General features: G+C 42.0%; 1 protein-coding gene across 8 annotated transcripts in view; it reads left to right on the top strand.

The window, feature by feature from the left end:
* The window catches only part of med24 (mediator complex subunit 24), a 45,239-nt gene that overhangs the window by 15,346 nt on the left and 5,640 nt on the right, over positions 1-24,253 (top strand). For 2 of the 8 annotated variants that reach the window (XM_054749116.2, XM_070545544.1), the window contains exons 1-24: positions 16,036-16,056; positions 16,168-16,298; positions 16,381-16,463; positions 16,545-16,583; positions 16,666-16,739; positions 16,845-17,068; positions 17,266-17,377; positions 17,457-17,607; positions 19,506-19,619; positions 19,950-20,003; positions 20,080-20,162; positions 20,241-20,327; positions 20,444-20,555; positions 20,684-20,826; positions 20,917-20,954; positions 21,031-21,113; positions 21,237-21,415; positions 21,501-21,600; positions 21,866-22,041; positions 22,124-22,388; positions 22,458-22,639; positions 22,712-22,805; positions 22,896-22,995; positions 23,360-23,443. In XM_054749116.2, the coding sequence (XP_054605091.1) occupies positions 16,043-16,056; positions 16,168-16,298; positions 16,381-16,463; positions 16,545-16,583; positions 16,666-16,739; positions 16,845-17,068; positions 17,266-17,377; positions 17,457-17,607; positions 19,506-19,619; positions 19,950-20,003; positions 20,080-20,162; positions 20,241-20,327; positions 20,444-20,555; positions 20,684-20,826; positions 20,917-20,954; positions 21,031-21,113; positions 21,237-21,415; positions 21,501-21,600; positions 21,866-22,041; positions 22,124-22,388; positions 22,458-22,639; positions 22,712-22,805; positions 22,896-22,995; positions 23,360-23,443 (2,722 nt within the window). In that variant the 5' untranslated portion in view covers positions 16,036-16,042. Of the gene's footprint in view, positions 1-15,018; positions 15,119-16,035; positions 16,057-16,167; positions 16,299-16,380; positions 16,464-16,544; positions 16,584-16,665; positions 16,740-16,844; positions 17,069-17,265; positions 17,378-17,456; positions 17,608-19,505; positions 19,620-19,949; positions 20,004-20,079; positions 20,163-20,240; positions 20,328-20,443; positions 20,556-20,683; positions 20,827-20,916; positions 20,955-21,030; positions 21,114-21,236; positions 21,416-21,500; positions 21,601-21,865; positions 22,042-22,123; positions 22,389-22,457; positions 22,640-22,711; positions 22,806-22,895; positions 22,996-23,359; positions 23,444-24,253 lie in introns of those variants that run through there. The other 6 variants (XM_054749119.2, XM_070545545.1, XM_054749118.2 and 3 more) reach the window with 5 other exon arrangements.

Genomic DNA, 24,253 nt, shown 5'->3' with positions numbered 1-24,253 from the left:
AATCATTTCCCATTAGCAGTGATTGAATTTCCCAGTATAGTTATAGGGAGTCTGTCTCTTAATAAACCATACCGTAGTTGTAGATGGAAAAATATCATCAGTGATTACAATTTCATATGAGTATAAATATTAGTACACTAGAGTACTTTTTTAACTGATCCTTGCAGAAGCAATAGTTAGCATCTCACTGGGCTGCAGGAGTTTGTAACAAACTGTGAACACCTCTGAAGAGGTTCTAAGATGTCCTAAAATGTTTGTGAGGGTTCTTGTTTTTCATCGGTGAGGCACACAGCCTCACTCTTGAGTCGCATGAGTTTAGAACATGTATGTAAGAAATCATTTCTCTCAAAATAACCACAGAGCTGTTTCAGAAGACCCATGAAACTGAAATGCGATAAATCGAAAGTTTTTAAAGTGTTGTCTTACTTACCAGAGGCAGCTACAATGCTAAATAATTCACATAAAAATAACTCAATAATCAAGATATTTTGTGACTAAACTGAGACAAAACAATTTGCACAACTTTCCTGAAAACTGTGTGAATGTTCTACTTTGTTAGGAGTTTTGACATACACACAAGTTCAGTTACTCTGAGGCAACATTTGAATATTTTCTTGAAGTTCGGCGTTTCCTGACAGAAAGCCCAGTGAGAAACTACTTAAACATTACACACTGTAGACATTTAAAGGCATTTTAGACAAATCGTCAACAAACACATGCCTGAGAGCTGAACTGAAGCAATAAAGTCCAAAGCACATTTTCATTTGGTCAACTTAAATAAGTTATTTATTTTTATTAATGAAATTCCAAAGAGCTTTTTAAGGGGGTCAGAGGAGAATGGTCGTGGCTTTATTATTATTATAATTTTTTTTTTTTTTTTTTTGTATTTTCATGGATACAGTTTCATATTTGATACCAAAGTAACAGAGTGTTGGGTAAACTGAAGGTTTGATGTGATCATTTTCCCAAAGTACTCCTCCCAAACCAGATGATTTGGACTTGATAGAATGGGTCACATTTTTCTATTTTAAACAGCAACATGAAGAAGGTCACAAAATATTTCAACCATTTAAATTTACTAACAAAGCAACATCAAGATAAATTTAGGTATTAAAAACTCTCTTTCCTCGACGTTGACAACCTTCTTCTACTTCTGATGTCTGGTCAAAATCTAGAACCAGTAAAATAACAATCATTGTGTCTATTTCATTATTATCTCCTTAAATTCATATCTGGTTATTTTAGTTAAATTAAGGCAGTGGTGCCCGCAAGGGGTGGCTAGGGGTGGCCATGGCCATCCATAAAAATTTGATGCCCCCCCCCCCCCAGGAAACACCAGTGTTAATGAAATCACACTAGTATCTACTCAAACTATAACATCTTATCTTGTTAATTCAAGACATAAATGTAAAACACAATAAAAATTATACAATTAATGAGTATAGAAATAATCAGAATAAAAAATATAAATACATACATATATATATATATATATATATATATATATATATATATATATATATATATATATATATATATATATATGCATATGTTTCTGCTGCTCGGCATAAAAAATGTTTATATCTCCACAGCTTTTTGTGAAGACAGCAATAAGTGAATTAAACAAAAAAAATTCTAAATGTTTTTTTGCAATAACATTTCAAATAACTGAAGTGTAAGTTTATGAAATGTTTGGTTCTTAAATTTGTAGTAAATGTTTTGGATACATATTGTTTTATTATTATCTTTTTTTTTTTTTTTTTTTTTTGCATTGCCACAGGCTACAATCTCCCATAGCTACCACAAGGACCTATTTGGTGTGCCACCCCCAAATTTTCTTTGGCCCCACCTGGCCACCCTTATTAAAATTTTCTGGGGGCGCCCCTGCAAGGAGGGGAAAATAATAAACTAAGGGAAAACATGGAAAATGAAGAAGAAAACCAGGAAATGGTTGTAATGTTGGTCACAATGACCAATATTTTCCTAAAAACTAGCATCCTGTCTGATAATACTAGCATTTAGTTAAATGATGCTCTTTAAGAACATAGTAGAAAGTAGGAAACTGTACTTTTTCTGATAAATCAAAAGATTCTTCAAACCTAAATATTTATTATCTTCTGGGAAGGTTGTGTGCATTCAAGTGTGACACCAATTCACTAAAACTTCAGTGGTAATAAAGAGGCAGCAGCTGCATCACTGATATGCACAGATCAGTCATTTCTACTCTTTGGCTTTGATGATGCCCTTAAAAATGATGAAAATGTTCAGATTAACGTAAACTCAAGATAGGGAGCAGAGAAGCTGAACAAACCTGCTTGTTTTTACCTAAGGTTATTTTTTGATAAAAAATAAATAAAATAAAGGAGCAATAAACATGTATCTGTTTTTGCAGAAACATGAAAAGAAACCATCTGTTGAGACAACTGAAACATAGAAATACAAATCTATTTCAACTATTTAATTTTTGCTGTTTGTTCTGCACAGAAGCTCATAATAAATATTTCTCTTAAAGGGAATTTTGATGGAAAACAAACACCTTTGACCTCTGTAGAAGTCTTCCTATGTCCAGCACAATGTTTACTGGGCGTTTGAGTTTCATTGAGAATAATTGAAATGATTCAATTAAAAATATATATATTATGAGGAAAAGCAGACTACTGTTGTTTTATCCCATGCTAACATGATCTCCAAGCCGACACTGTGTTTTGTATCCCAAAACATTGAGCCTGGTCTTGGGCCATTGATTCAAGAAGGTTCATGAATTAATCACAGCGACACAGAATCAGAGGGGCGGGGAGCCGTTTGGCCTGGCGGAGCGAGAAAAGACGCCTGTAGCTGTCTTATGTAACAACACGTGGAGGATCGTTGGTGCTCTAAAACCTCACTAGGTGTCTGATCTGTTTAGAATAAACTCTGCAAAATGTAAACGTGTAAAGAACTGATTGAGGAAAATAACACAGTGTGAACAGTGACTGTGAAGACACAGACAGTGAAACTCTGGAGTCAGAAAAACCTGACAGATCTATGTCAAGCTGTCCCTTGGACTCACTCATCTTGGCTCACTACGGGAAAGGCTGTTGTCGGTTTTGCATCCAGGAAACATTGAACATCTTATCTAGCAGAAGCTAACATTTAGCATTAGCAACTCAAGCGCATGGCAGAAGCTCCTTCAGGTTTGTGTTATTTGTGGAGATAAAACATCAACGTTGCAAAGCAAACAGAGTCAGTAGTAGGGTCCCGTTGCTGTTAAATCAATCTGAGGCAAGATGTGCAAATATCAGGAAATAAGGCTCCAAATCCTGCCGTCTGCTGTCGCTCTCTGCTGCAGCAGACTTGCCTGTGCTGAATCAGGTGCTTCTGGGCTTTATTCCGCCCGAGAACAACTTACAAGGCATTCAGTCCTTCCAGAGACCGCAGCAAATGTATTGATTAAAGTAGTGTTCCAAATTTAAATGTGATCATATTTTTTTGCTTTGGGTAAAAAAAATCTACCATTGGGGTCAAAGGAAAAGTTGCTTTGCTAGATATCTTAAAACTAGCAAAATTATCTAAAGTTAGATTAATTTGCTAGTTTTAAAGGTGCAGTATGTAGTATATAGGGAGCCTAAGTCTTCTCCATTTCCAGTTGGATCGTGGGTCCCCGGAAGAACACAAAAATGAATGCAAGTCATCTGGGCTAAAATAGTTATTTTCTTATCCACTTTGCCTTATGCCCTGGATCACACATATGTTGTACAGCAATTTCAAGGTAACAAAACCCCGAAAGAACATTTTTTTTGCTTATAAACTGTATCATTGGGTTTTTACAAATGCAATCTTTCTGTTTCTGTGCATTTTTTGACATGTTTGTGTAAACTTGATTAAATCTAGAATCTAGGTCTAAAAATGTCTTAGTGCTGCCCCCAGTGGCAGAACAGCAGCTACTGCATTTAAACTTGTGATTATCTGGGGCTGGTACAATTTCACGTCATCGGTACAGCCTCCACCCACTCCCCCTCTATTACGTCCCCGGCTCTCTAGGAGAGATGAGGAGGGGAGCAATAAAATTAGTGTGTGGGTTAAATAATAATCAGGGTGCTGTGTCGCTTAAAAACAAAGGATTTTATCACAAAATGAATGGAATATGTACAAAGAACCTAAAATCAATACTATATACAAAACCAAAGGAGCAATATTTAAAAAGGAGAACCGAAAAACGCCACCCCAGAAGGGGGTGGGAAGAAAACCGAGAATAATAAATATACCTATAGTTTCAAAAGGGGAGATCCTAAATCGAGGTCAAAATGCCGGTCCGAAGTCAAATTAGCCAAACGATCTACTGCCAAATCCAAATACCAAAACGAGTCAAAAATCCAAAGTCTACCAAGCAAACAAGTTAACAGTGAACGAGGAGAAGAAAATAGTACAGACTCAGCCGAGTCTATACTACCCTTGGACCTTCTCCCAGACTGAGGGAGGATAGCAGCTTTTAACAGCTGCTCCCTGATTAAGCTTGGTTTATGCTTGACGCATTCACTTTCCGTGCGGTGATGCGGCTCGCGGCTGGAACGCGCTTCACAACTCGCAGCGTTTATGGTTTGTGCGGCTCGTCTCTGCGGTGAGCCAATATTCTCCCAAACTGAACGGGGCAGCATGGAGCTCTACAGCATGCATCCAACACTACACCATAGTAGAAGTAGAAATCACTGTTTACAACATGGTATTTAGCATTTTTAACAGCGTTCTTGTCTTTTCCGACAGTGCGAGCTATTTCTCTCCAAGAATTATTAACAACATGTTGATCACGGTGATCTCTGAGAGCTGAATCATACAAATGTCTGTATTTACGAACCTCTGCCGTGCCGGTCCGCCATGTTTTTCCGCGTCCGTCCGTCCGCGTGGTTAGAAATTTTCCAAGGTGCGCGTTGCGGAAATCTTGAGCCGTGCGGAGACGCGGTGGAGGGGCGTGGTTGTTAAAATGACGCAAAATGACGCAACTTTTCCGCGCGGAGCCGTGCGGACCTCGCGGACGCGTCAAGCATAAACCAACCTTTACAAGTGATTACAGACACCTGGTACACCGGGAGACAGGCGAGGCAAAGGCCACTGAGGCCATCTTGTGGCAGAAAAGGGACACGGTATGTAACACCCTCCCTCCCAGGATGGAAATTCCCACACCTGGCCGTACTTTGTGGGTGTTTCTCAATGTCAGGGAACCTTGCCTTGATGTCTTGGCCCCGCCCCGGTTGCCTAGGAGATACGTCATCAGGAGCCACCAAGACGTGTTCCAATCGGTTCCAATGCTCATGTTCTACCGAGGCATGTGTTCTCCGTTTGTTAGCCGCTTAGCTAGCTGAGCAAGGACACATGGGAGGTGTCTTGTAGCCTAGACATGGTCAAAAATTACCCAGAATGCATTGCGGTATTTTCAAAAGAACGGCAGATCAGAAGCCGGCAGCTACTTCGGGGACAAATTTCAAGTTTAAAAGTAAGTCAACTAATTTAAAATGTTTTTAGATCCAAAAAAAGTTATCTTTTTTTTTTTTTTGCATCATAAAGATATTGCGACTGTTGGTTAGTGGCTTAGTAGTTGCAGTTTTGTTGGCTAGCGGGTAGAAACTTACTTATATTTTTGATTTTATAAATATAAACACAATTTAAAAAGTAAAAGGCCCATTATATATTTATATTGAGAATAATATGTATAAAATATAACGTTGTCTCCCGTGTCACGTGACGTTACGTGACCGCCGTGGAAGCCGCAGTCAAGTGATGCAAGTCTGTTCCATTTAACCGTTTCCTTTGACCAAGGAAGGACAGTGTCCTCGTAAATAAGGTGCTTGGCCTCGCAAGACATCAAGGTTCCAAGATTCAAGATTAGACTTCAAGAGGCCGTAGATAACAAAGAGCATGGCAGAGAACTGCCCTGCAAGTGAGACGGTTCTTATAATCCCAGACATGTGACCATTATGCAAAGACAATCACTTCAATTACTTTAATTAATTCCAGCAAGTGCAGTCCTAATCAAGTGTTGTTAAGATAAAAACTGTCTAATGTTATCCACCAGATTCTCACATGCTGACCTGCGCTGAGAGAGAGCTCTGTGTGAGAAGCTAAAAAAGGTGAAGATGTTCTTCATAACCCCTAACTGGCTTTGGTAGAGCATGTTTGTCTTTACATCTTCCTGAAATCAGCAATACACCAAACTAAAACCAAATCCACTAAACTAGAACAATTCTAAAAAAGAGGTTTTAAGAAATGGTTAAAGAATATTTCATTACATTATTTTCACCGTAATATTTTTCATTTTACATTATTAATGATATTTTCTCAGTTTAATAACATTTATTGCTCCAAATGAATCAAAATGTGCTAAATGAATAGTTTTCACTGCTGTATAATTCATTTTTAAACTCAAACAGAAGAACCTGTGATGACTGCTGCTGATGCACCAGACACACATCCCATCATGGCTTCTCCCAGTAAAGCCTATTAATTACTGTATGGAGACGGTTGCCATGTCACCCACTGGCTAAATGAGGGAAGATGCTTGCAGCTGCAGAACTAATCAGAGACATCCTTGAAAGACCAATGCACAACAAGCGTGCCCCAATGCTGAGGGACAGACAGACAGACAGACAGACAGACAGACAGACAGACAGACAGACAGATGTTATTTTGCATCATAAAGATATTGCGACTGAATTACACAACAGCAGAGCTGAAGCTCCCTTGGGATCATCCCTTTTGTGACTCTCAGGGAGCAGCTGATCATGCCAGCTGAGGTCTGGACTCACACGATGTAAAATAAAAACCACATGGCATCTTTTAGAAAATATTAACTGAATTTAAAAAAAGATTTAAATGGATTGACCTGCAGCATAAAGGGATTAGTTATGATGACGATGACGATCAAATGATTGTGAATCTCCGTCACTGCTCTCCTGGCTAGTAATATCCTAATTTATGACTTGCATTAAAAGACACATTTATACAACAAACATGTTTTTTTTTTGTTTTAAAAAGATACAAACTAAAAAAGGAGTTTTTACCAAGCCCAGACTGACTCAAGAGTAAGAACAAACTAAATCTAAGGGCCGCTGAGCTGAAGCTAAGTACAAACTGAACCTTTTCAGATCCCAAACTGTGACGGGCATTCAGCCAGCGACTGAGACATGTTTTGCAGTTTGTTGCCCAAATGGAACAAAATCACAAAACACGGCAGCCTTGTCCTACAACCCACGCTTGTTGCCTTGTGTAAAAAGCCCACTGGTTAGCTGTGAGTGGTGGATAAGTGCACATCAAGCAAAACAAAAATGAACTTTCAGATGGATGCCTTCAGTCAGAATCCCACCATCAGCACCTCCTCCAGCCTGTGTGGCTGTTCGCCATAGCAAGAAAACACCTAAACACTTTGCTCTCAGACACGTGACACCTATATTTTTTATTCTGGATGCCGCCCAACCTTTAAATCCTCAACACACAGAATAAAAACATTCATATTAGAGAAACTGTTAAACTTTGCACACTTTGTTCTTTGTAAATGTTGGAAGCAGTGAACATTTGTTGCACCGATTAATATTCACAACATAAGATGTTCTAACAGCTAGCTTTAGGATTTGGCACAGAGCGCCGTAACGTTGCAGCAACTTTGGAGCTGTGGCATGGAACGAGGCCTGTAAAGAAGTGGGGTGACGGTGGCACAGAGGTTAAGTGCTCGCCTCGTAATCGGAAGGTTGCAGGTTCGAGCCCCTGTCACTGTCATCGTGTCCTTGGGCAAGACACTTAACCACCACCCCACCCCCACCACCCCGCCCGCTGGTGGTGGTCTGAGGGACCGGTGGCACCACTGGTCGGCAGCCTCGCCTCCGTCAGTGTACCCCAGGGCAGCTGTGGCTACATCGTAGCTCATCCCCACCAGCGTGTGAATGTGGTGAATGACTGATTGTGTTGTAAAGTGCCTTGGGGGGTTCCAGGACTCTAGAAAGAGCTATATCAAATACAGGCCATTTACCAAAGTGGTGCTGACATGTTACGGGCCTCTTCTCTCAGCTGCAGCAGGTTCCTCTCGCTCTCCTCTGGATCAGAAATAGAAAGCCTGAGAGAACAAAAGCGGGCCACACTCATTTCCTGGCTCTCCACTCTCAGTAATCATCTCTCTGTGTGCCCAAAGGCCCTCAGTGTGTCTTTGAGAAAGACAGGAAGAAAAAAGAGGAAACCAGAATCGCCTAACTGTAACAGATAGGCTATAAATAATGTAAAACATGACAAATTAATTCAATCTGCTTCTGTTATTTTAAGGTTACCCTCTTCTTTCTCTCTGAGCACAGCATGCAGGGTGATATAGGTCTATGGGTTAGTAACTGATAGATTACCTTAATAAAGCACAAATCTGGTAAAGGAATAAAAGGTCCATAAAATCAGTCTGATCCGTCGTTATTGGTCTATTCTGAACAAGGTAGGGTGCACATAAACAAGTCAGGGAGAAATAAACCTTTTAAGCTGATTCTGGTTAATAGAATACAATGCAATTCATTTTTAACTGAGTTGAAAAGAAGCCAGTAAAATTTGTTGTAATGCTTTAAAAACCCAGCTTGCTGATTTATTGTGTCTGGTGGTTGAGTTGACAGACAGACATTTACGTAAAATTTTACTAAGTTCATGATAAAAGAAGACAAAAACATGATTGAAACTGTCACATTTAACTTAAAGGCACAATGTATAGTTTTTTATCGTTAATCTCTGGCATTATCCATCAAAATGTTGTTGAAAATTACTTAAGAGTTATTTTAGAATTAAATGATGCCCAGTTGTTGAAAAATATTGGCGGCTTCTTAACATATAACCATAAAAACCAGGTCTAAAGTACACAGGAGCGGGTGTAAGGGTGTTTTTCAATGTCAAGGTGCCTGGCCTTGCAAGGCGATGTCTTGTGAGGCCAGGTGCCTTACTTATGAGGACACTGTCTTTCCTTGGTCAAAGAAAATGGTTAAATGGACCAGACTTGCATCACGTGACCGCGGCGGTCACATAACATCACGTGACACGGGAGGTAACATTATATTTTATACGTATTAGTTTCAATATAAACATATAATGAGCCTTTTACTTTTTAAATTGTGTATATATTAAATATTTAAGTGAGTTACTACCCGCTAGCCACCGAAGCTGCAACTACTAAGCAATTAACCAATCATAGGTAACTTCTTTGGATCTAAAAAAACGTTTTAAATTAGTTGACTTACATTTAAACTTGAAATTAGCCCCCAAAGTAGCTGCCGGCTTCTGATCCACCATCCTTTTGAAAATACTGCAGTGTATTCTGGATAATTTTTACCAAGGCTAGGCTACAAGACACCTCCCGTGTGTCCTTGCTCAGCTAGCTAAACGACTAACAAATGGAGAACACACGCCTTGGTAGAACATGAACATTGGAACACGTCTGGGCGGCTCCTGATGACATATCTCCTAGGCATCCAGGGTGGGGCCAAGACATTAAGGCGAGGTTCCTTGGCATTGAGAAACACCCAGGGTTTTTCTCAATTTCAAGACATATGGCCTTGCGAGGCTATGTTTTGCGAGGCCAGGAGCCTTGCTTACGAGTACACTGTCCTTCCTTGGACAAAGAAAACGATTAAACAGAACAGACTTGCATCACATGACCGTGGCTTCCACGGAGGTCAAGTAACGTCATGTGACACGGAAGACAGCGTTATGTTTTATACGTATTAGTTTCAATATAAATATATAATGAGCCTTTTACTTTTTAAATTGTGTATATGTTTATTCAATTAAAAATGAGTTACTACCTGCTTGCCACCGAAGCTGAAACTACTAAGCAACCAACCAACCATAGATAACTTCTTTGGATCTGAAAAAACATTTTAAATTAGTTGACTTACTTTTAAACTTGAAAATTTCCCCCGAAGTAGCTGCCAGCTTCTGATCCCCTGTCCTTTTGAAAATACCGCAGTGTATTCTGGGTAATTTTTGACCAAGGCTAGGCTACAAGACACCTCCCGTGTATCCTCACTCTGCTAGCTAAATGGCTAACAATGGGAGAACATACCCCTCGGTAGAACATGACCATTGGAACACGTCTTGGCGGCTCCTGATGACGTATCTCTCGGGCAACCGGGGCGGGGCCAAGACATCAAGGTGAGGTTCCTTGGCATTGAGAAACACTCTCAATGTCAAGACACCTGGCCTTGCGAGGCTATGTTTTGCGAGGCCAGGAGCCTTGCTTATGAGTACACTGTCCTTCCTTGGTCAAAGAAAACGATTAAATGGAACAGACTTGGATCACATGACCGCAGCTTCCACGGAGGTCATGTAACGTCATGCGACACGGAAGACAGCGTTATATTTTATACGTATTAGTTTCAATATAAATATATAATGAGCCTTTTACTTTTTAAATTGTGCACATGTTTATTCAATTAAAAATATAGGTGAGTTACTACCCGCTAGCCACCGAAGCTGCAACTACCAAGAAACTAACCAACCATAGATAACTTCTTTGGATCTAAAAAAACATTTTAAATTAGTTGACTTACTTTTAAACTTGAAGTTTTCCCCCAAAGTAGCTGCCGGCTTCTGATCCGCCGTCCTTTTTAAAATACCGCAGTGTATTCTGGGTAATTTTTGACCAAGGCTAGGCTACAAGACACCTCCCGTGTATCCTCACTCAGCTAGCTAAACGACTAACAAAAGGAGAACACACGCCTTGGTGGTGTGGCAAGATGGATAAACGAGGGCCCGGGCGGGATTTGATCCCCAGACTCCCGGGTGAGTCATAGCTCTAACCAGTCAGCCAAAGGGACATCCCCCTGGCCAAGTAGCCAGGGCGCATGATCAATCGGGACATTGTGACAGGACGCTCACACTGTCACAGTAGAACATGAACATTGGAACACGTCTTGGCGGCTCCTGATGACGTATCTCCTAGGCAACCGGGGCGGGGCCAAGACATCAAGGCAAGGTTCCTTGGTGTTATGGATTTTATCAGTATGTTTACCAATAACCCATTTCCTGATCGAAGAGAAAAGGAGAAACACGTTGAGCAACAAGTCAACCAGTTATAACTGTGGCACATGCACGAGGCAAATTGCCCCGAACACCTGGTCACAGACTTTATTTAAACAAAAAGATAAGAAAGAAATGGGAGTGAGAGAGAGAGAGATTGTGTGTGTGTGTGGGGAGTCAAGAATGTGTGTGTGTGAGTGGCTTGTGTGGATGTGTCTGGATAAGTGAGCATGCAAAGAGGCATAGAGTAATACATGTTACATTCACTTGATTGAATCAATGATCAAGAAATATCATAAAATTTCCATAACACTTGGCATTGAGAAACACCCCCTAAGTCTTTGGGCGACGCCATTTTACATGCCATGTTTCCTTCTACAGAAGCCCTTGAGGACAAAATGAATTTACTGATTTGTGTCACGAGCTGACTGGCGGATCCGTAAAAACACCCAACACAGAATGACAGTTAACAATGTTTATTAAAAGGAGAGAGGCAGAGGCTAGGTCAGGAGGCAGGAGGTAGTTACCAGGAGGTCAGAAGTGAGAATAGTCCATAAGGGAAATCCCAAAAGCGAAGTCGGGAAGCGAAGCAGGATCGGAGCCAGAGGACCAGAGAAGCAGTGGAGCAGACAGGGTTATCCAAGAGTTGAGGTCAGAAATGGAATAGGATCGGAACCAGAGGATCGGAGAAGCAACAGAGCAGACAGGGTAATCCAGGAGACGAGGTCGGGAACAGAGCAGGGTTCGGGATCTGAAGACAAGGTGAGTAAAAGGCTGGAGAATTTACTAGCAGGGCTTTCAATAATCTGGCAATGACTTGGTAGCTGGATGGATCTTATATAGCAGGAGGAGCAGGTGTGGTGAATAAGGTTGATGACGGAACAGGTGGAATGAATGGAGCTGTGGCAACAGGTCACGGCAGGAACAGGATCATGACAGTACCCCCCTTCAAGGACCGGCACCAGCCGGTCCAACAGGCTGGTCAGGATGGGTCCGGTGGAAGTCGCGGATGAGGGACCCATCGAGGATGTCCTTGGCGGGGACCCAGGAACGCTCCTCAGGGCCAAACCCCTCCCAATCCACCAGGTACTGAAGTCCCCGACCCCAGCGCCTGGATCGTAGGAGCCGCCTGACCAAACCGGCCCACCCCCACCAGCCGGGCGGTCGGAGGAGGCCTGGAGGCAGGCACAAGTGCCGAGGAGACGACGGGCTTGATCCTGGAGACGTGGAACGTGGGATGGATGCGAAGCGGCCTGGGGAGACAGAGGCGGACCGCTGCAGGATTGATGACCTTAGACACAGGGAAGGGTCCGATGAATCAAGGAGCCAGCTTACGGCAATCCACCCGGAGGGGAACATCCTAAGTGGACAACCAGACCTTCTGCCCAAGACTGTAGACAGGAGCAGGTATGCAGCGACGGTTTGGCCGAGCGGGAGTAGACTGCAGAGGAGCGGACGAGGTTCCTGCGGGCTACCCGCCAAGCCCAATGACACCTGAGAGCGGCCTTCTAGGCCAATGGAACCCTGGACACATGGTCCTGCAGGGAGAACACGGGAGGTTGAAAACCATAGACAGCATAGAATGGGGACACACCTGTGGAGCTTGATGGAAGGGAGTTGAGGGCATGCTCCACTCAAGGCAGGTTACGTGACCAGGAGGTTGCATCATCCTCACAGAGTATACGAAGTCTGGTCTCCACCTCTTGATTAATCCTCTCCGATTGACCGTCGTTCTGGGGGTGAAAACCGGATGAGAGACTCACTTGAATGCCCAAACGAGCACAGAACTCCTTCCAAAAGCCAGAGATGAACTGAGGGCCACGATCTGAAACGATGTCCAGGGGCAATCCATGAAGGCGAAACACTTCTCTCGCCACGATGTTGGCCATGTCCTTGGCAGAGCAGAGTTTCCTAAGGGGAACCAGATGTGACATTTTCGAGAATCGGTCCACAATGGTGAGAATTACCTTAAAACTGTTGTGCTTTTCAATTTGTTGTTGTGCTTTTCAATTTGTTGTGCGTTTAGTGATTTGTTTTTGCGCTTAGTGATTTTTTGTTGCATTTAGTGAATTTGTTTTTGCGCTTTTCAATTTGTTGTGCGTTTTGTGATTTGTTTTTGCATTAAGTGATTTGTTGTTGCGTGTTTCAATTTGTTGTTGCGTTAAGTGATTTGTTTTTGTGCTTTGCACTTCAGGGCCACTGTAATATAGTTTTTAATTACACAAAGGCCTGTTGTGTTGCCTTTTTAGGTCTTTTAGCCTAATTGATACTTTCAGACAGGTGTTATTGATGTAAATTCTTAATTCATTAGAACTCAGAGTTCTAGATAATGTGATTAATCACATTTACTTTGTGATTTAACAAAGGGTGTCAGTAGCTTTTTCACACAGGACCTAGGTGGTTTGGCTTTTTCATCTAAATAAAGATAATCCTCAGTTCAAAACTTTATCTTTGTGTGATTCAGATTTGTTTTCTTCTGAAGGAGAACAAACAGAGCTGAAGCTTGTCCTGAGGGGGAAACTAAAACCTATCAGGAACCAAAGCTCTTAAATAGAATAAGATCTTTCACCTCTGATACATAACCACACATCTCACAACGTTAGACCATTACAGAGGGATTATCTCTGGCAGGATGACATCACTCCTGTCCCAGGACACAGTCTCCAATATCAGACAGAATGAGCGTCTTTGTTGAGGATGACTCCGTGCTGAATGTTCACAGAGGTAGTTTAGGAGATTTTTGATATGGAGAACAGACTCTCTTTCATTCCAAAAATAAAAAAGACTTGATGATGAATGAACAAGTTTATCTTTTCCATTTCTGGGGGTAGAACAAAGTTGGAATGTGGTTATATAACATTCACACACATGTTGGAGGAAGTGCCTTGACCAAGGGCTCAATGGCAGACTGAAGGAGCTGGAGTCAAACCACCAACCTTCCAACTATTGGATGACCTGCTCTACCTCCCAAGTTGGTAAACAGGCTGTGTCTGAATCCAGGGGTAGAATACAATATTGGACAGTTGTCCCTGGCCCTACCTCCCACACCCCTCCATCTAAAAGGCTGGGGTATCCTGAGTTATCTCTGTAGCTATGCTGCTATAGGCCTAGACTTTCATCACTCTGTTACTTTCTTCTACCACCACTCTCTAATTGTATTATTTACTTTAATTTCAGCTGTTAAATTTATGTTTTTCTCACCAGAAAAACCATACTGGTGTTCTGCTGAGCTGTGATAGCCTCCAGGAGCAGGCCATCAGCCGGCCCACGGCTGCCAAACACTGAAGGACTGGGTTCTCGTGTTTCCACTCAGCTGACCTAAATAAAACATATAAATCTCCTAAAGACAGAGTTCATGGCCATCAGTCAAATCAGATGACATATAATAGTAATTATATTAAGAGTTTCTTTAAACAAAGAACAAACAGTAAAACGAAGCTGCACTTATATATATTTTTTGCTTGTTATTTTTTGTCAGAATCGTTTTTTGTTTTATTTAGTTGAGGAGTTTATATATTTATTGCAAAATCTAAAAACATCAATGCTTTTCCTGTTTAAAGCAAAAATGAGTACCTTTTGAAAAATAATTACCATGTATGTATGAATCTCTCTCTCTCTCTCTCTCTCTCTCTCTCTCTCTCTCTCTCTCTCTCTCTCTCTCTCTCTCTCTGTTTATTACACGTAGTTGGGTATTTATTGGGCTTTGAACTAATAACTCATAGTTTTATTTCTGACATGTTTTTGATTCAAAACTACAAATTTATGCTGGTAAACATCAGTATCTAAATATATTTATTTTATATTACCTATTAATATTTTAATTGAATTTAATAAGAACAAAACCCCTTTTTAATCAGTTTAAATGACTTTCTCTGACTCGCTGGTAGAAATAAATTTTGCTCATCTGGTAAACAGCGACATGTAGTGTTCAACATTATCTCATGCTTGCGACGCAATTTTTGAGCACTAGCTCCAACCAATCACCAGAGAGAATACTCCTACGTTTGAAATATTGACCAATGAGCGCTTACGTAGTTGCAACAACGATTCCATCGCTTACGTTGTGAGAGTCTGGTTTTCAAACCTACAGCCCTGCATGCTGTGGAAAAGTCAGGTAATTCTTACATTGGGAAAAAATCAGTGCGACTAGAAATGTTCCCATTGACGGTGACATAGGTGTGTTTAATAGCTGTTGAGTTTTTTTGTTTGTTTCAAACAGCTGATGGATCGCGTCGCTATCTAACGGCTAACATGCTAATAAACACGCTTCAGCGACATTGAACGAATGGTTCAAACTATTAGTATTCTATTATTAGTATGGAATATATCAGTGAAATGCGGCGAGACTTCCTCGTTTGCTTTTATTTTGCTTGCAATGAGCCACGTTTCGATGTCGTTTTTTCATACTAGTGGACTTATTCAGGCTTTAGCTTCTCTTTAACCTTACCTGGCTGCTTTATAACTAATAATGTACTATCCGTTTACAGAAAAATGTTCTTTGTTAATAAGATACTTAACAAGATAGATAGATAGATAGATAGATAGATAGATAGATAGATAGATAGAGTAGCAGACAGGGAAGTACAAAAGTATAAGAATAGGCAGAAGTAATATAAACTATTGGTGCTTTACTATACTAGAGTAACATGTTTCATGGTTGTATATTTGTAGTTATAAACAGATATGCGTTTGTGGAAAATTAATCTACAATAAAAACATCTGTTGCACAGCGATGGTATGCATGTTGTCTTGAAGCCATATTTACTATGGCAGAGATGGCCAAATGAGCAGCCGATTAGTCTCTGTAGGGCAGTGGTTTCTAATCCAATAGCAATCACTGCGTGGTTTTAATCAGTGAGGTACTTCTGCAGAGCTTGTTGACATGCTGATCATGTAATTCAAGCTTTGAATTGGAAGTGTTGGAGCAGACAAACAGTGAGGACCGCAGTGAGGCGTCCTGAAGAGAGATGGGTTGTCTGTGGTGGGGAGCAGTTTGTGCAGAGACGACCTGTCTCTCATGCCCTAGGACCAGATTTCCATGGTTTTCCTTAGGTGCTTGAAACGACTTGAATTTTTTTTCCCATAAAATACCTAAAACCTTAGCTGAAATTGGGGATTTGGAGTTTTGTGCATGACAAATGTGTGTGTGTTCACTCTTGCTAGGATGAAGGTGGTGAATTTGAAACAAGCCATTTTGCAGGCGTGGAAGGAACGATGGAGTGATCACCAGTGGGCCATCAACATTAAAAAAAACTTCCCAAAGGGCCAAACATGGGACTACCTTAATTTTGCTGGTTTGTGACGCCTATTTGTTGATAATCTGTTAATTTAATAAACACTTCCTCTATGATTTGAAATGTTTTCTGTGTATTTTAGAGGCACTGATGGAGCAGGCGATGATCGGTCCCTCTCCCAACCCGCTGATTCTGTCTTACCTTAGATATGCTATAAGCTCACAGGTAGAGAGAAGAACCATGGTTATGATCAAACATGCAGCTGAACAGATTATCTAATGGTGCACCTCATTCTCCCTGTCTCAGATGGTGTCCTATTCCAGCGTACTAACAGCCATCAGCAAGGTACTTTTTGGAATATAAACACAATGGTGTAGTAATCACTTGAAGAACTACAACTTTAACATAAATATCTCCATTTAAACAGTTTGATGGCTTTTCTCGGGAGCTGTGTGTCATGTCATTGTTGGAGATAATGGACATGTTCTGCCATCGTCTCAAGTATGTTCAATCTTTTCTAACTCAACAGATTGTGTCAATGGGTCATCATTCTACCACTAAAAAAATGTATAAACTAAAACAATTTCTTGTCTGTGTGTGTCTCAGCTGTCACGGAAAAGCAGAGGACTGCATCGGGCTGTGCCGGGCCCTGCTGGGGGTGCTCGTGTGGCTGCTGCAGGGCTGTGCGTTTTACTGCGAGAAGTTAAGAGAGCTGGGCCCGTCTCCCAGCATCGAGGCCGCTCTCAAAGCCTGCCAGGAGAGGCTCCACCACCTGATGAGCAGCACTAAGATCAGAGCTCTGGTCCACATTGCCCGACTGGAGGACCAAGGTGCCTGAAAATAGCTTTTTCAAACCATTTATTTAAAAATATTGTTTTGAGAAGCTGAAAGGTGTTCCTTGTGGATACAATGGTGTTTAAAATCCTCAAATCTCTCTCGGAACATATTTGTTTTGAAGCAAATGGCAGACCACAGGATGTTGCGCTTACTTCATGCACCTTTAAAGTGTCTGTGTCTATGTCCTCAGGTTCCTGGGGTAACGCTGAACAAGCAGTGCTCAAGGTGTCTGACGGCCTTGTTAACGTGCCAAACCAAACACTCAGAGCTAAACTAGAGGAAAGCTTGTCTCTAGTTAAAAGGTCAGCCTTCCTCTGCCCGACTTAGAAGGGCCATCACAATCCAGCTTGTTTATGCTGCATCTCTGCTCTTCTCCCTCAGCATCCCGCTGATGCTCTCGGTACAAAGTGACCCGCCAGTCCGTGCCTCTTTCCCATCAGTTCATGCTTTCATCATGCTGGAGGGGACCATGAATCTAACGGGGGAGATCCAGCCCATGGTGGAGCAGCTAATGATGATCAAAAGAATGCAGGTAAACATTAAAGTGGGGGGAAACAATCACATTGCACCTTTTTTATTTTTTGTAGAAAGATGAACCTTGTAATGTTTTTAGTTGGAACAATTTTAAGTAAGAATGTGTTTTCATTTCATTTGCATTTAAAGGGATACTATGCAACTTTTTTCATAATTTTAAATCATTTTCTCAAGCTATTATGTGCCAAAATGACCCTTTGCAGGGTTAATGAAAGGCCACCCAGCCCCTCTCACCACCGTGGCCAGAATATTCCACTTGCAACTTCAGACTGGCGGGCCACTCTAAGTTAAGCTGATTTACCTGACGCAGTAGTCTGCTTCTAGCACGTTTCCTTCATGTTTTAGATCACGAACACAGCTAATTTGTTTAATTTAGTGATGAATCACTCCTGTATAAGGAAGGCTGAGGAGACATTTCAGCTGTTAGATTAAGGTGTTAAAACACATGTGTCAGACACAAGGCTGGCCTGCGGAGCATTTCTATGTGGCCCGCGAGATAAATATCAAAAATATATTAAAACTGACCCGCTGGCCGATTTTACTGTAAAGACTACAACTCCCATGATGGTTTGCGGCGTTAGCGCGGAGCCAAAGCGCCCCCTCCTTTGTGTTTTTTCCAGCATCTACTGCCGGTGTCTGCAGCTCCGCTGTCTCGGACAAACTAAACGCTCCTCTCACTCAGCGCCAAGTTCACTCAGCTGTTTTCTGACGTTGAAGCCCAGAAACGGAGATTTTAACCGCTCTGTAATGTGTGAACGACTATAAGAGAAAGATTTCCAACTAACTTTCAGACAGAGCTGATTTTACTCCAGCGAGCAGCGACGAGCTCAAATCAGCATGACTCTGTGGCTGCTGTCGTTTTTATTTTTCCTCCCCAACACACAACGACGTGGTCAAGCTGCTCAGACATGTTCAGCAGCACAAACCTATGTGAGCACCTGTTGTCATATAATGTTGTCATTATTATGATGAAGATGAACAAAACAACAGGAGTCTCCTCCTCAGCTCAGATCAACCCCATGATGCAGGGATCTGGCTGGAACAGGTGAGCATCACAGTAAACCAGTGGAACAAACTGAGCTTTAAATATGTTGGTTTTATGCTCTTTTTCTGCTCCAAAACATGAAAGTTAACAGGTGAGATGTTGCATTTTCATTTAAGATAAAATGATATTTTTATTTTGTTGTCGGCCCGTGAGAAAAGATTTAACCTACAGTAAACAGGAAGTGGAAAGGCTGCAGATAGATGAATAGAATAGAAAATCCCTTTATTGTTCCTGAGTGGGGAAAGCTAGATGTCACAGCAGCGATGACGCGTATTACAGGAGAAAAAAAGGAGAATAAAAAATAAGAAAAATGAATAAACAAGAAAACATAAATCCTGAATAGATTTTTAAAATGCTGATTATACCACAAGTAATGAATACCACTGATGTGTTTTTATTAAAGTAGACTTGCTGGTTTGTAATTTGGTTATTCCACATTCAGTGTTAATGCAAAAAGAAGTTTGTTTCAAAGTTAAAAGGTTCAAAATTGCATATATGTTGATAAAGAAAATGTGCAAATTTGCCGTCACTTTTTCAAAAAATAAAAAGTTTGGCCCGCGACTTCGTCCCAGATTTTCATTTCGGCCCAGTGTGAATTTGAGCTTGACTCCCTTGAAAAAGACAAACGCACAGTAATGAGATAGGTTTTGCTTTCTGTTCTACAAATGGACAGTAGAGGGTGCTAAAAGCAAGCCAAAACTGCCTAATTCCCCTTTAAGTTTTCATCATAAACTTAAAGAGACAAAACTAACGAGTGGAAATGGTGCAAAACAGCTCCTGGTGTCCAGATTCAGCGCTGTAGACACACACACCTGTGTATATTTACCTTTCATTGTTTTTTTCCTCAACAGCGAATCCCTGCTCCTCTTTTTATCTTGGAGATATGGAAGGCGTGTTTCACCGGACTCATCGAGTCACCAGAGGGCACAGAAGAGCTGAAATGGACTGCCTTTACTTTCCTCAAAGTAGGAAGATGTGATTCAAAGATCTTGACCCTGAGCCCACATCTGCTATTAATCCTTTAGTCTTTATTATGACTGCATTTAACGTGGCACAGACTTTTATTTAGCATTTTCTAGAGTTTAGTAAAGCGACATACCCCTTAACGCCTGGATTCATTTTCAATTATAAAAGTTTTTTTCACTTGTGGATTTTCTCAGGTACTTGCAGTATTTTGGTTGCATTTGGAGCAGATGTGGGTTTGATGCGAATTTGCGACAACCGGCGTTAAGGGGTTGAAGGTTGTTTTCTTGAGCTTTAGGCATCGAAAATGAATTTCGTATTATTTGCTTTAGATCCCACAAGTTCTGCTCAGACTAAAGAAGTATCCTCAGAGTGATAAAGGACAGGTACAGTATTTAACCCACTGATTTCATCATGACAAGTTCTAATTTTTGCTGTGACTAATGTTTAAACGTTTTCCAGGATTTTGTTGAGGACGTGAACGCTGCGTTTCAGTTTTTACTTAAACTCACCCCGCTGTTGGACAAAGCAGATCAGAGATGCAAGTGAGTGATTCAAACTTATTTGAGTCATCTGGTAAGACCCTGCAGACGTCTCATTCCTCCTGGTCGTTCTTCACATAGCTGTGACTGCCTCAGCATGCTTCTGCAGGAGTGCAACAAGCTGGGGCTGCTGTCAGACCCAAACACGGAGAACCTCACATCCAAACGGTATGAGTCTTTGCATGATGCAGTACGTTTCACATGAATGTGATGCAGCAGAGAACACGTTTTAAGTCTCCTTACCCCCACCCCCCTCCATCTTTCCTTCTGCACATTTCATTAAGCACCGAGGACAGAGAGTTCTCCCCAAGGCTAAAAACAGCAGAAAATGCAAACATCCAACCGAACCCAGGCCTTATCCTGAGAGCTGAGCCCACTGTCACCAATATTCTGAAGGTAACTAACCCAAACAACACCTAGAGTCATGTAACGATGTGAGCTAAGAAAATAACTTGAAGCAGAATAGTTCCTAAACTGCGAATCTCTTAAAGAAGCATCCCCCCCCCCCTTCTTTTTCTTATCAGACGGTAGATGCAGACCACTCAAAGTCACCCGAGGGTCTTCTAGGTGTTCTTGGACACATGCTGTCAGGGAAGAGCCTGGATCTGCTTCTGGCAGCGGCGGCGGCCACTGGAAAACTCAAATCGTTTGCCAGGAAATTCATCAAGTGAGTTGATATGTGATGTAACAGCAGGTGAGGACATGTTGGAGTTTTACCACCGCCGGTAATCTTGGTTTGTATTCTTCCTGCCTCTAGGCTCAATGAGTTTCCAAAGCACATCAGTGGAGAAGGATGTGAGTTGATGTTCCAGTTTTAATGACATAATATCGGTGATCTGATGTACTAACGCTGAGGATGTTCCCTTCCTAGCTAAGTCTGCTTCTGTACGAGCCCTGCTTTTTGATATTTCATTCCTCATGCTCTGCCATGTTGTGCAGACATATGGGTCTGAGGTGAGCTTGTCCAAAAACACAACTATAATATAGGGAATGTGGAGTAACATGGATTTTCATCTGAAGATCATCCAATTTTAGCAGAAAATGCTTCATTTTTCCTTTATTTCCATCTCCATAAAGGTGATCTTGTCAGACCCCAGTCCCTCAGGAGAGACACCCTTTTTTGAAACGTGGCTGCAGACGTGCATGCCTGAAGAGGGCAAGACGCTGAACCCGGACCATCCCTGCTTCAGGCCTGAGCCTGGAAAAGTGGAGAGCCTGGTGACCCTGTTGAACAACTCCTCAGAGATGAAACTAGTGTACGTTTATTTTATTTGTAGGTGCTTTCCTATTTCTAATGGAGTCTTGTTGTTTTTAAACAATCTGCGTCTGTTTTTTTAAAAGTCAAGTGAAGTGGCATGAAATCTGCCTCAGCACTCCGGCAGCTATCCTGGAAGTTCTGAATGCGTGGGAGAATGGCGTCCTCTCTGTGGAGGCTGTGCAGGTCAGTCTTCACCTAACCTCATCATGTCTGCCACCCTGAACACAGAACTGCACTTAACTGTGCCATGACTTGTCACCCTTTGTGCGTAATCTACAATGACGTCTTATTTTGCCCAACGTCTTATGCGTGCGTTTTGTTTTCATGTGACAGAATGTGGAAGGATGTCATTTGAGTCAGATCCTCTCACCTCTTTTTCCATTCTTTGCATCCTCCTCACCACGTTTCCTTCCTCTTTTCTTGCTGCGACCATGTCTGTTGAGTGTAGAAGATCACAGACAACATCAAGGGGAAGGTGTGCAGCATGGCCATCTGCGCAGTGGCCTGGCTGGTGGCCCACGTACGGATGCTGGGGAGGGACGAGAGAGAGAAACCTCAGACGATGATCCGACAGCTCGTGACTCCAAATTTTGCGGAAAACACCCTGCAGTTTTATAACGAGCGGTACAAAAATAAATGTATTCAATTCAGCACCGTGATCAGGTTATGGTGACAGCCCACATTATCTCCTTTCATCTCTCCTCAGTGTGATCATAATGAGTTCCATCATGGAGCACATGTGCGCCGATGTTTTCCAACAAACGGGTGCCGTCCTGCGGGCCCCGGTCGAGGGCCAGGAGCCAATCCCCTACCGCAACCTGCTGCCCGCTAAAGAACCAATTCATAAAGCCCTCAGTAAGCAGTTCCAGGTGGTGCTGCGCAAAGGCTGGGTGGACAGCCGGGCTCTGCATCTGTTTGAGAGCCTCCTCAACATGGGGGGGGTCTTCTGGTTCACCAACAACCTGATCAAGGTAACGAGAATGAATAAAGCATCCAATATGAGCTCAGATGGTATATAAACACCTGCTGTGTTGTTCCAGGAGCTTCTGAAAGAGACACGTCAGGAGTGGGCCACGCGGGTGGTGGAGTTGCTCTACAGCATCTTCTGTTTGGACACCCATCAGATCACCCTGACGCTGCTCGGTACCATTTTACCCAACCTGCTCACTGACTCCGCCCACTGGCACAGCCTTTCAGACCCTCCTGGGAAGGCTTTGGCCAAGTAAGAGCAGCTCCTTTCTGCTGGTTAAATCTGCATTTCAGCTGCTTTGCATTAACTTTCTTCCCCCTTCAGGTTGTCTGTGTGGTGTGCGCTCAGCTCTTTCTCCTCTCACCACAAAGGCCCCCTCTCAGCACGGCAGAGAAAAAGGCAGAGAGAAGACATAGAGGTAAAACTGCAAAGGCCAGGAATGGCATGTTGAAATGCATGAGTGATGTAATGTCATGGTTGCGTTTCATGAGCATCTTTCTAACCACAGGACTACAACAGCCTCTTTCCTCTGGACGATACTCAGCCGTCCAAACTCATGCGGCTGCTGAGCTCCAATGAGGATGAGCCTGCAGCTCTGTCCAGTCCAGGTCCGTCTAATAAAGTTTGTGTTTGGTTGCACGCTTGAATTATGGAGCTTCAGACATTTGTCTCTCGGTCTGAGCTGGGGATTATTCAGATGCTTTTTCTAATATCCACTTCCAAACCGGTTTGTCCCACTCAGAAGGGATAAACTTGGCTTCCAGTGATCCCAGACGTGAACGGTGGCGTTAGGTTTGCAGGCTTGCAGGTTCTAACTTGAGCCTCATGTGGGGTTAAAATATTGCCAGATTAAAACTCTGAGCAACAGCAGTGTTGTATTGTTACTCAATTCGTCATCACATGACCAGTATAATGAGCTTCCAGATCACCAGCTCTGGAATTTTTAATTATTTTCCCTGTTTTTGGCTGCAGCTTCGGAGACAAATTCCCAGACAAGACGTTGCATGACTCAGGAAAAACTTCAAGGCCCTTTACACTTTGCTGTCAAGACTGAAAGTAAAAGTGCTTTTGTTCTTTCAAAACCTCAAATAAGAATCATTTAGAAACTATTCTGGTCAGACCAGCGGCCGTGCTCAGTGATTTTTGGAGTGCAGGCTTCTTAATTACAGAACAACAATACAAAATCAGAATATAAGACATGGTTTAAATGGCACCACAGACACCTCGAGTCTTAAATAGATTTGGAGTATTTTCATGTTTAAGTGATAAAACTTTTTCCTTTGATGTAGCTCAGGTGGTTTATCAACCTATCATTTAGCCGCTTAAATGTATATTTATCTACAAACAAACAAGGAGCTTTAATCAGAGGGTAAAACAAAGTAAGATGCATACTCTGAGGTGGGAGTGACCAAACGCTCTTGCGTTTAAACAAATGGGACTAATAAGAAGGAGCCGTGACCTAAAACTTGTTCTGAAGGGCAACTTGTTTTACTCTTTGTTTTCAGATAATTCAACAGTTAAGTTATGTCAGCATTGGTTAAGTTGTTTGGTTTTCATGACACTAACCCATCGTGGTTATTTTTGCTGAATGCAGTCCGCCGACTGCACTGTCAGCTTAACCGATAATGATACTGCCACCAACGTGCTCCACAGTTGATGGTGCTGCCCACCCCTTTACCCCTACAAACACATCAGGTGATTGTGGTCAGAGCAGCTTTGGAAGGTCATGAGATTTTCAAACGCTTCACTCGGTCAGATTTGAGTTATTGGGTTGATTTAGGTGTCAGTGTGTGCCATTTAAAGGTTCCATTTCATGCTATGTTAAACCTTTGAGAACAAAGGTAGGCAGATTATATGGTAAAATAT

This window comes from Nothobranchius furzeri, chromosome 16 (genome assembly GCF_043380555.1).
Source record: "Nothobranchius furzeri strain GRZ-AD chromosome 16, NfurGRZ-RIMD1, whole genome shotgun sequence".
NCBI classification, from domain to species: domain Eukaryota; kingdom Metazoa; phylum Chordata; class Actinopteri; order Cyprinodontiformes; family Nothobranchiidae; genus Nothobranchius; species Nothobranchius furzeri.
The sequence above is the reverse complement of the archived record's forward strand: the minus strand, read 5'-3'. Positions and strand labels throughout refer to the sequence as shown.